This window comes from Nematolebias whitei, chromosome 12 (assembly GCF_014905685.2).
Source record: "Nematolebias whitei isolate Nwh7 chromosome 12, NemWhi1, whole genome shotgun sequence".
NCBI classification, from domain to species: Eukaryota; Metazoa; Chordata; class Actinopteri; order Cyprinodontiformes; family Rivulidae; genus Nematolebias; species Nematolebias whitei.
The window spans coordinates 48930198-48946237 of NC_056509.1; the positions used below are offsets into that span (position 1 = coordinate 48930198).

The following is a 16040-nucleotide window of genomic DNA, read 5'->3' on the forward strand; positions in this document are numbered from 1 at the left end:
ACAGAACAACTGTGTCAACTCTTGAAACTGTGCCTGCAGTCAACCTACTTCACATATGGGGAGCAATATTATAGGCAGAAACATGGGTGTGCTATGGGGTCTCCAGTTTCTCCTATTGTTGCCAACCTGTACATGGAGGAGGTAGAAAAGAGAGCCTTGACATCCTTTTCAGGGACACCACCAAGTCATTGGTTCAGATATGTTGATGACACCTGAGTTAAAATTAAATCTCAGGAAGTCCAACATTTTACTGACCACATCAACTCTGTGGATAAATACATCAAGTTCACACGAGAAGATGAAAAAAATGGCAAGTTGGCTTTCTTGGACTGTGAGGTCTCAGTCTCTGATAGAGGACATTTGCAAACTGAGGTGTACCGCAAACCCACCCACACAGACCAGTATTTGCAGTTTGACTCCCATCACCCTTTGGAGCACAAGTTAGGAGTCAGAAGGACTCTGTATCGCAGAGCAGACAGCGTCCCCACTAGCTCAGGAGCCAGGCAGAAGGAAAAATCCCACACAAGACAGGCTCTAGAGCAATGTGGATATCCTAACTGGGCCTTCCTAAAAGCAGAGAAGAAACCCAAACAGGACTCCAGTCAGCCAACAGGTGAAAAGGAGGAACCCAGACCCAGACCAGTGGTCATTCCATATGTTGAGGGAGTATCAGAGAAACTGAGACGTTTATTTTCTAAACATAACGTCCCAGTGGCTTTTAAACCCCAAAATACATTACGGCAAAGACTGGTTCATCCCAAAGATCCAGTCCCCCGGCACAAACAGAGTAATATTGTGTATGTTGTTCAGTGTCAGGAGGGTGATCAGTCTTGCATCAGGGAAACTAAACAGCCACTGGCCAAAAGGATGGCCCAGCACAGAAGATCAACATCATCAGGCCAGGACTCTGCGGTCTACACTCATCTCCAGGCCAGAGGTCACTCTTTCAGGGATGAAGATGTTCACATCCTGGACAGAGAGGAACGATGGTTTGAGAGAGGAGTAAAGGAGGCCATCTTTGTGAAAAGAAATCGTCCATTGTTAAACAGGGGTGGAGGCCTCTGTGTTCAACTGTCCCCCTCTTACAATGCTGTGATTGCTAGTATCACTCAGCCCTCTGTGAATAGTAAACAGCCATCAGTGTGCTAATGATCCATTGTTAGGCTGATGGTCCTTCTTGAGCATGAGATCAGCTGGTTTTGGTTGTCAGCAGCAAAACTGGTTGATCCACTCTGAGAAGGTGCTATTTAAGAGACTGAGCTGAATACAGCACCTCAGACTGAGGAAGTCTCTCGGATGAGAGACGAAACGTTTCTACATTTTTTTGTTGTTTTGCTTTGTTTTGTTTTTTTGAATGTCCAGAGGACCAGATTTAACTTTTTTAGATTTTTCTACCTGGATTATTGAGCATGCATCAGGATATTTTATGGACAGAATTTTTCGGTGCAGCCATGGGGCAGAGGGATTCCGGTTTGGTGGCCTCAGGATTCCATCTCTGCTTTTTTTCACATGATGTGGTCCTGTTGGCATCATAGTGCCGTGATCTTCAGCTCTCACTGGAGTGGTTTGCAGCTGAGTGTGAAATGGCTGAGATGAAAATCAGCACTTCCAAATCTGAGGTCATGGTCCTCAGTCTGAAAAGGGTAGATTGTTTTCTTCAGGCTGAGGGTGCGGTTCTGTCTCAAGTGGAGGAGTTCAAGTATCTCTGGGTTTTGTTCATAAGTGAGGGAAGAATGGAGCATGAGATTGGTAGACAGACTGGTGCAGCATCGGCAGTATTACAGAGTCTGCACTGTTTCATTGTAGTGAAGAGGGAGCTGAGTTGTAAGGCAAAGCTCTCTTTTTACCGGTTGGTCTACGTTCCTACCCTCACCTATGGTCACAAGGTCTGGGTAGTGACCAAAAGAATGAGATCATGGATACAGGAGGTTGACATGAGTTTTCTCCACAGGGTAGCTGAACTCTCCCTTATATAAAGGGTGAGAAGTTCAGTTATCTGGGAGAGACTCGGAGTAGAACTGCTACTCCATCGAAAGGAGCCATTTGAGGTGGTTCAGGCATCTGGTAAGGATGCTCCCTGTGCGCCTCCCTAGAGAGGTGCTTCAGGCATGTCCGACTGGGAGAAGACCCCAGGGAAGACCAAGGACATGCTAGAGAGACTGTCTCTTGGTTGGCCTGGAAACACCTTGGGGTCCTCCCAGAAGGCCTGGAAGAGGTGGCTGTGGAGAGAGATGTCTGGACTGCCATGCTCAAGCTGCTGCCCCTACGACACTACTTCAGAACAAGTGAAAGATAATGGATGGACGGTTTACTTACATGTCATTTCCTCTTCGAGCAGCGATGTGAAGTGGCAAAAGTCCTGTTTTTCCAGACTTATTGGCATCAGCATTCTGAGAAAGGAGGAGATCCACAATTTTTTTGTGTCCATTTTTAGTAGCTTCATACAAAGCTGTAGCTCCATCAGCTGCCTGAGTGTTAACATCTGCACCTACAGGAACATATGAGATTCAAGGTTGATTTCAGAAGGGATGTGCGTCAGAACAAACTAACAAAACTAAACCTGAATATGAAAGTTAACCAAGAACATATAAACAATCCCCAGCTATGGCCACCAAAAAGGAAGGATTTTGGATCTTGTGAATCTTGTGTGTGTGTGGCTGGGTGGGTGGGGGGGCAGGATTTATGTTTTTTGCCTGTGCTTCTAATCACATTTTCCCAAAAGCAAAAGCTAAGTGGCGTTCCCAGGATAGTGCCACAAGTTCTTGCTATGCTTAAGGCTGAGCTGTGCCATAATTATTTGGTGGCTCGATAAAGCCACTTGGTGATTTGCTCCTACAACCACTACCTTCTCTGAGTAACTTAAACTAACAAGTTTCACTTACCTATGTTTTTCCAGAAGCCTGTGTCAAGTTACCTTTGTTTCTATGGTCCCTGGATCTTGATCATACCCTCTTTAGCTGTCTCAGTCCTCCTACCAACGTTCTCAGCTCAGTATGTACGTCCCATCCTGTCTGCTCTTCTCACCTGCTCAACCAGAGGAAGACTCACCTGCATAGGATATCCTCCTCCAGATCAAAAAGGAAATCCTGGCAGTTCCTCAGACAAAGACTAGACATCAGTAGTGAGAATATAAATCCATCATCAAACTTTCTTCACACACTTGCCTCAAAAACATAACTGTCTCCTGCTTCGTCGTAGATCTCTTTCTGCACCCCCCCCCCCCCCCCACACACACACATATTTTATAAGAAAACCCTTTAACACTTTTACCTACTTCTCTGTGACTCTGTTAGAAGTTTAATCTTGCTGGAGGCCCGATCTCACTCACTCTGAATTATAACTTAGTTTGGACCAAATCAGATCAGGCTCAACTGCTCACAGTGAGCGATCCCAGGGTCAACACCCAAAAATGAGTCATTTTTGTTTGCTTGCTTCCAACACTTTCATAGATTTGCACATCACCCCATTATCCAATGAATAAAGGCTAAATAAAAAAAAATTAAAATCCATAATCAGGAACAGATAAGACCGATGATGTCACACATAGTTACCCCACTGACATATTCTGATAAGCTATGCCTGCCCCAGATGTGAAGGCGGAGCCAAGGGACAACATAAGCTGGGGTGTTCCATTGCATGGGGCCACCGCTTCCGCTTCCGGGTTAAGACGAGTAGGACGGACACCTCAGCGCTGAGCTTGTAACTTTTCCTGCCTTATCAGAATCAGAATAAACTTTATTGGCATTGCACCGAGATACAATGCGAATATGTATGTACAGTCTGTGATGATTTCTAGGCAGGAGACCCATTTGGTGCAGGCAGGCAGGCAAGACTCAAGGAATATAAATAAATAGTTTATTCTTTACAAAATAAAGATGGCTGACGGGGCAGCAAACTTACATGAATCATGGGACAAGACGCAGGATACGAGGAGCAGGACACAAGGAGCAGGACACAAGGAGCATAACAGGCATCACAGTGAGACAATGACCAGACAATGAGGGATGCAGGCAAACAGACTTAAATACACACACACACTAACACAGAACACCTGTGAAACATCACAGGTGCAGACATCAGAGGGGGAGCAGACAAATATAGAACACTAGAGGGAGACAGAGACCAGGGAAAGCACAACTCCTACAGTAACTCCCCCCAAGGACGTCCCTTGACGTCTCCAAGACCCCCACATCCCCAAAATGTGGGTGGGAGGAGGGGGAAAGCCAACAGGGAGGAGGGCACTAGGAAAAAAAGGCACGAGGGGAATGAAGAACTGGACAGGGTACACCAGGGGCAAGGTACAACACATGGAAACAAAAAGGAGGTCAGAGTTCAGGTAGGGAACTGTGAGATTGTCCAAAAAGCAGGAAACAGGTCAGACAGGCAACCATTCACCAGGCCGGGACCAGTCAGGCGGGCGGCCGAGAGGTTGTCCAAAAGGCAGGAACAGATCAGGCATAGCAGGAGTGAGGAGCTCAGCAGCGAGGAGCTCTTCTGCGGCTGGATCGGCGGCGGCTGGATCTGGAGCAGGAGCGGAGTCCGTCTGGACCCCCACGGAGCAGGAGAAGTGAGGAGCATCCGCCGGGACCCCCTCACAGCAGGAGAAGTGAGGAGCATCTGCCGGGACCCCTCGGAGCACAAGAAGTGAGGAGCATCCGCCGGGACCCCCTCAAGGCACAAGAAGTGAGGAGCGTCCGCCGGGACCCCCTCGGAACAGGAGAAGTGAGGAGCGTCCGCCGGGACCCCCTCGGAACAGGAGAAGTGAGGAGCATCCGCCGGGACTCCTTTGGAGCAGAAGTGAAGAGCTCAGTGGGCAGAGCAGGAGCAGCGTGGGATCCACCTCGGGGGCTGCGTGCAGCGACAGGATCTGGAGAAGACGTGTCTGGGTCTGTGGGCTTTGGACAGGTGGGATCCTCATACAGCATGGATGATGCAGAGGCTGCAGGAGATGGAAAAACTATGGAAAGTAGGCATGGGAGCGACCACAGGGGCTGCAGCTGTGAGGACCTCAGGAGCCAGGAGCAGGAATCGAGGAAGCGCCGGGGGTGTAGCTGGAGGCTCAGAGTCTCTAAAAGGACCCCGCAGCTTGTCTTCCAGGGACAGAGCAGTGTGAGTCGGGCTGCCTGCTGGGTCTTGGTTTGGTCTGGTCATTCTGTGATGATTTCTAGGCAGGAGACCCATTTGGTGCAGGCAGGCAGGCAGGCAGGACTCAAGGAATATGAATAAATAATTTATTCTTTACAAAATAAAGATGGCTGACGGGGCAGCAAACTTACATGAATCATGGGACAAGACGCAGGATACGAGGAGCAGGACACAAGGAGCATAACAGGCATCACAGTGAGACAATGACCAGATAATGAGGGACGCAGGCAAACAGACTTAAATACACACACACTAACACAGAACACCTGTGAAACATCACAGGTGCAGACATCAGAGGGGGAGCAGACAAATATAGAACACTAGAGGGAGACAGAGACCAAGGAAAGCACAACTCCTACACAGTCGTCCAAAGATGGGCGGAGTGCACGAAGCTGCGGCTAAAAATAATTAGCGCGGCCCTCTTATTCTTATTCAGAATAATATTTTGCTTAGATGAGAAAAGGAAAGAAAACATGAGGAGAGACAGTATATATAAAAAAAAAATCTCTCATACCGTGTCCTAGACAGGGCACGATTTGAGGCATCAAAAAAACCTACCACAACAAAGCAACATAAACAGACGTGATACATTTACATATAGGCCAGTGGAGACATTAAATGGTGAATAGAATTTACTTTTGATTTTATTTAATTCATGTGAGTTTCCTCTCCAACTGTAAACAAAAGAACCGGAAGGGTGCCGTGGTCGGACGGCTGACAAAATGGTGCCATGACTCGGATTCTTTCTCCCAGGTTGGTTTAATTTCATAATTTATTTCCATCTGTAATATTTTCATTTGAGGCATCTGATTTGAAAAAGGGTTATTCGCACTATACTTTATATCATTTTTATTTTTTGTTTTATCGTTCTAGTTCCAAGCTAGTGAATAGGGTCAGACTTCGCTTCCCTAACATAGTTCGTACCTCTCCATAGGGGTTAATAGGCACACTAGGATTAATCAGAATCAGAATAAGCTTTATTATCTGTTCGATAGCAATGACTTTTAGGTTCAAACTGTATGATGATTTTGATATTGATATCCACCTTGTGGTGCCGGTAAGGAGCACAGACAGGATGCTTGAAGATCTTTGGGTTCTTTAATTATGAACAGATGACATACAGCAGCCTTCACTTTACATGTGTCTGAGTATGTGTGGTCTATAAAATAAATAAATAAAACAAAATCAGAATTGCATGCTGTCTGTATTAATAAACTACTTCAAATATCTACTTTCAACTGTTACATCTACACAGTGTGACTAACTTATTATAACCAAAGCTTAAACACTCATAACTTTGATGCTTAACAGAGTTTACAAAGCAAACACTGCACTGGATGTAGTTAGCATTAGCATGTAGCTCCTACCAATAAACAGCCTTGAATATTACAGAATGAGCAACCAATAATATCAAACCTGAGCTAAACATGGCATATCTACAGTAACAAAACACATGACAATTGTCTATGCAGCTGTTTTTATGTTCAACTTACATTTTGTCATCTACGCACACAACTTGAGCTGCTTCTGCTGCTCAACATGGCCGGCTCCATGTCAGACTAATTAAAGTGGTGCGCAGTTCTAAACTAAAGATGCACTTACCAATATTCACCACTAGATGTCTCTTAACACCATAATTCAAACTAAATGTCTCGGTGCTAAACCCACTGCCTTTCTAACAGTATCAGTGCACCGAGATACAACGAGAGTAGCTGTTGGCGCATTGATTCAATTGCTTCAATTGAGTGCGGTGTTTCTGTCTTCTGTCTGGACAGTCTGCTTGGACTGGCCCTGTTGTTGTTGAAAACTTTATTAAATTGAATTTGGGTGAATTTCAAGAGGTCACTTACCAGCATGAGAAGAACAAATGTGCAAGAGGTGGAGTCCTCCACAGCAGATCTGTAGGCCATAAGGACAAGGAGAAGGTGCAAGTCCCAATCCTGCTGGTGGTCCGCAGTAAGTATGGCTAGTTGTTTTGCAAGTGTCTTATTAAATCATTTGACTAGGCTGTCACTCTGCAGATGCAGTGGGGTAGTCCTAGTCTTTTGCATGCCCAGTCGCTCACACATTGCAGAGAAGATGCCAGACTTAAAGTTTCGTCCTTGATCGCTATGGATGACCTCTACTGCACTAAACTGGGAAAACAAACCCTCCACCAGAGCATCTGTAGCACTCCCCACCTCCTGATCTGGTATTGCTAAAGCTTCAAGGCATTTTGTGAAATAATCCATAGCAACTAGGACATAACAGTTCCCTTTGTCTTTGCGGGGAAACTGGCCCATTACGTCCACACCAACCCTTTCCATAGGAACCCCCATAGTCAGTCATTGGAGCTGGGCACAGGACTGGTTTGTGGGACCTTTATGAGCTGTACAAAGATCACACCGGCGGCAAAAAATCCCCAATGTCCCTCCTGAGCTGGCCCCAGTAGAAGCTTTGCTGGAGTCGACAAAAAGTTTTTGAGACTCCAAAATGTCCTGCTCCAGCCGATCTATGACAGACCTGCAGCACTGCCTCCCTAAGTGCCCGGGGAACCACTATCTGTCACTTTTCCTCCCTGGTGTCCGGCTCTTTCCAGGCCCTCTGGAGTATCCCATCCTTCACACGGAGAGCCTCAAACTTTTTCAGAGTCCTTTGGCAGTAAGTGAAAAACCAGTAATCTCATGCTGCTATGGTTCTTTCCTGACTCCACTCTCTCCAATACTGGTCGTAAGTCTGGATCCTGTTCCTGTTGTGCTCTCCACTCAGGGGGGTCAACCTCCTACATCACTCTGCAAAGCAGCACATCTACATTGTGCATCTGGCCCTGCTTCTCCTCAAAGAGGAGCTTGTTTCCTGAACCTCTCTTTTTGCACAATGATGGCAGCCATCAGGAGCACAGGGATGCCTGGACATGGCATCTGCATTGGCATGACGGGTTCTCGCTCTGTGCTCTACCTGGAAGACATATGGGACCAGTTCTTCTAGCCAACATGCAATCTGTCCTTCCGGCTCCTTGAAGGACATTAACCACTGGAGGGCTGCGTGATCAGTCCAATCTGTGAATGGAAGGCTGCAGAGGTAGTACTTGAAGTGATTATTTGCTCTCACAATAGCAAGGTCTCCCTACATGTGGCACAATAGCACTGTTCAGCTTTATTGAAAGTCCTACTAAAGTAAGCCACCACTGTCTCCTCATCTTGGCCCACTTGGCTAAGCACCGCTCCTATCCCCACATCGCTGGCATCTGTGTCCAACACGAATGGCAGGTTGGGGTCTGGAGGAGTGAGAACTGGACTCTGTCAAGGCCTTCTTCAAACAGTTGAAAGCCTGTTTGCACTCTGGTGTCCAGGCAAAATCACTGTCTTTACGCTGCAAGTTAAACAGTGGTGCAGCTATGCAAGAAAGCTACACACAAACCGCCTGTAGTAGGATGGTAATCCAATAAAGCTCTTTAGCTATTTCAGATTGGATGGGGTCAGCCAGTCCTTCACAACATGCACTTTCTCCTCCAATGTGCATATGCCCTCTCCTCTAATCTTGTGCACCAGAAACTCCAGTTCTTGTCTCATGAAACAGCACTTGTTGGGATGGAACTTCAGACCGCTGCTGCTATCTTTTGTAGAACCCACCGCAGGGACATTAAGGCAACCTTGAATGAATTGCTGTGAACATGAACGTCTTCCAAGTATACTAGACACTCCTGTCACGGGATTTCAGCCAGCACCTTCTCCATTAGCTATTTGAAAGTGGCTGGGGTGTTACACAGTCCAAAGCAGAGGACACAAAACTGCCATAACCCGCTACCGGTGCAGAAAGCAGTCTTTGGTTTAGCATCTGGACTGAGGTGCACCTGCCAATCCCCACTACGTAGATCCAATGAAGAAAACCAGGACAAGCCAGACACCAAGTCCAGTGACTCATCAATGTGGGGCAGTGGGTATGAGTCTTTTTTGGTGACACTGTTTAAAGGCCTGTAGTCCACACAAAACCACATTTTTGAGCTCTTTTTCTTATTGACCATCACAACCGCCGAAGCCCAAGGGCTGTCAGAGGTCTTGAGGATTCCTGATCTTAGCGTTTCATCAATTGCACTGTCAGCAGCTGCCTGATGGGCAAGTGGAAGGCAGCGAGGGAGTGTTTTAATGGGCCGTGCATCTCCCGTGTCAGTTCTGTGTTGCACCAAATGTGTCAGACCCACTACCTCCTTGGACAGAGCAAATATGTCTTTAAACTCCCAGAGTACTTCCCACAACTCCTCCTGCTGTTGGGGTTCAAAGTTACCACAGCTTTGTCCCCCTACCTCCCTTACTGCTGCTAGTCTGTCTACCCCTCTCCCCACAGGTTGTTGTCCAAGGGCAGTGGAGTGCACAACAGATAGAGACTGTGCTGCTGGGGGCAAGAAAATTGGAAGAGAAATATGGAAAGTGGGGTCAGAAGATTCTGTAGCCATCGGGGTTGCTGGATGAAGGTACGGGATATGTGTGGGGTGCACCAACTCAACTGTGGAACCCCCTGGGAAAGTCAGAGAGTTGTTTCCTAGGTCCAACACACAGTTAGCAGCCCGAAGAAAGTCCATCCCTAATTTGCATGAGTCTTGGAACGCTGTAACCACACCTCAAATTTAACTGATATTTTCCCCACCTGAATGTTGACCACCCCTCTCCCCATCATAGGAGCTAGCTCACCAGCCACTGTCTTAAGTTTTACTACAGTAGAGTCTAACCAAGCCCCAACTGGAACCAGATCAGGTTGCACCAAGGTTGCAGTGGAACCTGCGTCAACAAGTGTTACACATGGGGCGCCCGCCAGGGTGAAGGGGACGTGGCAAACTTTTCCCACGTGTGTCCAGCCCACCACTCGTGAAGACTCTGCAACATCATCTGCTTCTAGGGGGAGTAGAGCCCCGCTCCCCTGACCTTTTGGTTAGGCTCCATCCACTAGGGGTAAGTGGGACACAGGGGCAGGGGTCTGTGTCCCACTGTTACACCATACTCTGTGACCTGCAACAGTGTAACACTGCCCCCTACAGTCATACGGTGGTCACATAATATGGCGTCACTACGGATACTCGACGTAACATTTTTAACCTCGATAGATGTCCTAGCAATCGATGTGTAGATTACTCGAGTACTCTGTTAATGCCCTACCTACTTCACATATGGGGAGCAATATTATAGGCAGAAACGTGGGTGTGCTATGGGGTCTCCAGTTTCTCCTATTGTTGCCAACCTGTACATGGAGGAGGTAGAAAAGAGAGCCTTGACGTCCTTTTCAGGGACACCACCAAGTCATTGGTTCAGATATGTTGATGACACCTGGGTTAAAATCAAATCTCAGGAAGTCCAACATTTTACTGACCACATCAACTCTGTGGATAAATACATCAAGTTCACACAAGAAGATGTAAAAAATGGCAGGTTGGCTTTCTTGGACTGTGAAGTCTCAGTCTCTGATAGAGGACATTTGCAAACTGAGGTGTACCGCAAACCCACCCACACAGACCAGTATTTGCAGTTTGACTCCCATCACCCTTTGGAGCACAAGTTAGGAGTCATCAGGACTCTGTACCACAGAGCAGACAGCGTCCCCACTAACTCAGGAGCCAGGCAGAAGGAGAAATCCTACACAAGACAGGCTCTAGAGCAATGTGGATATCCTAACTGGGCCTTCCTGAAAGCAGAAACCAAAACAGGACTCCAGTCAGCCATCAGGTGAAAAGGAGGAACCCAGATCAGTGGTCATTCCGTATGTTGAGGGAGTATCAGAGAAACTAAAACGTTCATTTTCTAAACATAATGTCCCAGTGGCTTTTAAACCCAAAAATACATTAAAGACTGGTTCATCCCAAAGATCCAGTCCCCCGGCACAAACAGAGTAATGTTGTGTATGCTGTTCAGTGTCAGGAGGGCTGTGATCAGTCTTACATCGGGGAAACTAAACAGCCACTGGCCAAAAGGATGGACCAGCACAGAAGATCAACATTATCAGGCCAGGACTCTGAGGTCTACATTCATCTCCAGGCCAGCGGTCACTAGTTCAGGGATGAAGATGTTCACATCCTGGACAGAGAGGAATGATGGTTTGAGAGAGGAGTAAAGGAGGCCATCTTTGTGAAAAGAAATAGTCCATTGTTAAACAGGAGTGGAGGCCTACGTGTTCAACTGTCCCCCTCTTACAATGCTGTGATTGCTAGTATCACTCAGCCCTCTGTGAATAGTAAACAGCCATCAGGTGCTAATGATCCATTGTTAGGCTGATGGTCCTTCTTGAGCATGTGATCAGCTGGTTTTGGTTGTCAGCAGCAAACTGGTTGATCCACTCTGAGAAGGTGCTATTTAAGAGACTGAGCTGAATACAGCTCCTCAGACTGAGGAAGTCTTTCATCTGAAAGACGAAACATTTCTACATTTGTTGTTGTTTTGCTTTGTTTTGTTTTTTGAATGTCCAGAGGACCAGATTTAACGTCTTTAAATTTTTCTACCTGGATTATTGAGCATGCATCAGGATATTTTGCAGAGTGGTGAAGGCTGCACAGAAGATGTCGGAGTCAGCCTCCCCACCATCACAGACATCTACACCTCTAGATGCAGGAAGAGAGCCACCTGCATCATGAATTACCCCACTCACCCAGCACACACACTTTTTGCCCTCCTCCCCTCTGGAAGAAGGTTGAGGAGCATTAAATGTAGAAGCACTAAACTGAGGAACAGCTTCTACCCTGAGGCTGTTACACTCATGAATCTCTAATCAGGATAATCACTGTGAAAACACATTTCGCTGCTGATCTGTTTCACGTTGCTGTGTTCCTTCGTGCTCATCTGCTCACATAGACTCATGTTAGTGCTTCTGTTCGGTGTATTGTTTTTATGCTCTTAGTGCTTAGCTTATTTTTAGTTTACGTTTTTCTTAGTCATAGCTTAGATCTTATTACTGTTTTTCTTTTACTTTTTATTGTTGGATGTAACTGGGACCCTGTGTACATAATTTCATTCCACCACATTTACCACATGTGGTGCGAATGACAATAAAGAAACTCTGACTCTGATAAGTGCACTTGGCACCATGACACCCTAGGTCGTAGATTGCTGATTGACTTTGTAGTCTTGTCATCTGTTTTGTGGCCGTCTGTTTTGGACACTCGGGTGAAGAGAGGAGCTGAGCGGTCAACTGATCACCACCTGGTAGTGAGTTGGATCAGATGGTGGGGAAAGATGCTGGACAGACCTGGTAGATCCAAACATGTAGTGAGGGTTTGCTGGGAATATCTGGCAGAAGAACCCATCAGAAAGATCTTCAACTCACACCACTGGGAGAGCTTTAACCTCATCCCAGCTGAGGTGGGGCTCATTACATCTGAGTTGGCCATGTTACGCGACTCAATTGCTGAAGTGGCTGCCTTGAGCTGTGGCCACAAGGTTGTCAGTGCTTCTCGCAGTGGCCACTCTCGAACTCGGTGGTGTATACCCCGGGTTAGGGAGGCTGTCAAGCTGAAGAAGGAGTCCTATCGGTCCTTGTTGTCTGGCGGGATTCCGGAGGCAGCTGAGGAGTACCAGAGGGCCAAGCGGTCTACAGCCTTGGCTGTTTCTGAGGAAAAAGCTCAGATATGGAAGGAGTTCAGTGAGACCCTAGATAACGACTCTCTGTTGGCTCAGAGAAGATTCTGGCAAACCATCAGGCAGCTGAGGAGGGGAAAGCAGCACTTTGGCAACATGGCTGAGGTCGTCGAGGTAGTTAAAAAGCTCCACGGTGACAGAGGATGGATGAGATTCGCCCTGATTTCCTTAAAGATCTGGATGTTGAGGGCTGCCTTGGTTGACACGCCTTTGCAACATTGTGTGGACATCGAGAGCAGTGCCACTGGATTCAATCAACCTTTATTTCTACAGGTAAATCCCATTGAGCCTCGAGGACTCATTTACAAGAGAGACCTGATTTCAACAAAGAAAGATGACAACAATGGACAACAGCAACAACAATAAGCAGTTATAAAAACTCATACTACAGTTTTTTTTTTTTTTTTTTTAACAAATAGGATGGCTAAAAGGAAAAAGGTAACAAAACAAAAAAACAGCTAGATTCCAAGACAAATGTAGAAAACTAAAAACAGGAACATGTCTGCATTGGTCCCTGCCAGGAGTCCAACAGATTCCTGGCAGGGACCAGGATTGGCAGACAGGGGTGGTGGCTCCCCTTTTCAAAAAGGGGACCGGAGGGTGTACTACAATAACAGGGGCATCACTCTCCTTAGCCTCCCTGGTAAGGTCTATTTGGGGGTACTGGAGAAGTGAGTCCAATCATTAGTCGAACCTCAGATCCAGGAGGAACAATGTGGGTTCCATCCTAAGGCTACATTGCCTTACAATCTAGCTGCTTGTTTTTTTTGTTGCTCTTGTTTCATCTTTTAACGCCATTTTCTTTCACTTGTTCTTCTCAATTTTTATGCTTCCTTTTATGATTGTCTACTGTTGTCATCACTCTGTTAAAGAACTCAGGTGTCTCTTGTAAATGAGTCTCCGATGCATTATGGATGGATTAACCTGTATAAATAAATGTTGAATGAACAACATAAGGTGAGTACTCCAGGGTCTTCTGAAATACCAACAGTGTCAAAGTAAAAAAACAACAACAACAAAAAACAAAGTCCATGCTCAATAATCCAGGTATACAATCCAACATTTTTCAGTCAGGTCATCTGGACAGTTTCTTTTTTTTGTGCTGAAACATTTCACCTTCCATCCAGAAGGCTTCATCAGTCAAGGAAACACACAACACAAAACTGATTCTTCCCCCAAACAGCTTACTCCAAGTAAATAAGCTGTTGGGGGAAAAATCAGTTTTGTGTTGTGTGTTTCCTTGATTGATTGATACCCGAGCACCTGACCTCCAGACTGATAGTTTGTTGCTGCATTTGCAAGGTCTAAAGTTCTTCAGTGGGTTCACAGTTCCACTTTCACCTGCTCTATTAGAACTAACCACACCTTGGGCTTTGCTAAATGGTATTTCTGGTGGCCTCCAATGAATTCAGATATTGAAGAGTTTGTGTCTGTATGTCGTCTTTGTGCACAGAACAAGATCAACAACCATCCTCCTATGTGTCAACTCTCACAACTCGCCATGATTTGTGTTCCCATAGTTCCTCCAATTTTATCACTTGTCTGCTCTCTTCGGAAAGCAACACTGTCATTTTGTGTATTGTCAACAGATTTACTAAAGCAGCACAATTCATACCACAAGTTACCCTGTGCTGAGGAAATGGTCAATCTCCCTAATGGTTACCACCTCCAGTCTAATGTACAAACTGAACATGAGGAGATAGGATCTGTCTGCTTCTGTGTTTTTAGCTATAACCAATCTACATGGAGTTCACAGTGGTGTCAGATGGACTGTGTCCATGAACTCTTAACCTCATCTGTTATTGGTTTTCACCTTGCAAATCCTCTTTGTAGAAGCAGTGTATGCATTCAAAAGCCTGCTCAGCAGAAACAAACAAACAAGAAGATTTTTTCAGGTACCATGCTTGATGAGGAGGCGGAGTGCAGCCAGTTGACCATTCTGAGCAGAAGTAAACAATGGGGTGATGCCGTACATGTTGCGAATATTGTGTTTAGCTCCAGCCTTCAGCAGCATCTCACAAATCTCCACATTATCTCTGCTTGCTGCTTCCTGCAGAGCCGTCCACCCTTGAATGCAGATGGTGTTCACCTCCGCCCCATGGTTCAACAGAGCAGCCACAATGGCAGGATTGCTCCGTTCACATGCTGTGAAGAAAGACACCACTTCAATTAAAGGAACAGTCCACAAAACTAGAGAAACCACTTCAGATAAAGGAACAGTACACCAAACTACAGAAACCACTTCAATTAAAAGGAACAGTCCACCAAATTATTGAAAACTTATTCGGTTGAAGGAACAGTCCACCAAATTATAAAACCCACTTCAGTGAAAGGAACAATCAACAAAACTACAGAACCCACTTCAATTAAAGCAACAGTCCACCAAACTACAGAATCTCTTCAGTTGAAGGAACAGTCCACCAAACTACAGAATCTCATCAGTTAAAGTAACAGTTCACCAAACTACAGAATCTCTTCCGTGAAAGAAACAGTCCACCAAACTAGAGAAAACTTCTTCAGTTGAAGGAACAGTCCACTAAACTACAGAAACTTCTTCAGTTAAAGGAACAGTTCACCAAACTACAGAATCTCTTCAATGAATGGAACAGTCCACCAAACTATAGAATCTCTTCAGTGAAAGGGAACAGTCCACCAAACTACAGAAACCTCTTCAGTTAAAGGAACAGTCAAACAAACTACAGAAAACTTCTTCAATTGAAAGAACAGTCCACCAAACTACAGAAACCTCTTCAGTTAAAGGGACAGTCCACCAAACTACAGAAAACTTCAGATGAAGGAACAGTCCACCAAACTACATAAACCTCTTCAGTTAAATGAACAGTCACCAAACCACTGAATCTCTTCAGTTAAAGGGACATTCCACCAAACTACAGAATCTCTTCAATTAAAGGAACAGTCCAACAAACTACAGAATCTCTTCAATGAATGGAACAGTCCACCAACCTATAGAATCTCTTCAATGAAAGGAACAGTCTACCAAACTACAAAAAAAGTCTTCAGTTAAAGGAACAGTCCAGCAAACTACAGAAAACAATTTAAAGGAACAGTCCACCAAACTACAGAATCTCTTCAGTTAAAGAAACAGTCCACCAAACTACAGAATCTCTGCAGTTAAAGAAACTGTCCAGAAAACTACATAATCTCTTCGGTTAAAGGAACAGTCCAGCAAACTACAGAATCTCTTCAGTTAAAGGAGCAGTCCACCGAACTACAGAATCTCTTCAGTTAAAGAAACAGTCCACCAAACTACAGAATCTCTTCAGTTAAAGGAACAGTCCA

General features: G+C 45.7%; 1 protein-coding gene across 1 annotated transcript in view; it reads right to left on the bottom strand.

Moving 5' to 3' along the window:
* The window catches only part of LOC119418406 (ankyrin repeat and SOCS box protein 2), a gene marked incomplete at its 5' end in the record, with an annotated part of 25921 nt that overhangs the window by 7482 nt on the left and 2399 nt on the right, over window positions 1–16040 (bottom strand). Inside the window, 2 exon segments of the mRNA XM_037685681.1 lie at window positions 2317–2488; window positions 14640–14885. Coding sequence (XP_037541609.1) covers window positions 2317–2488; window positions 14640–14885 — 418 coding nt within the window.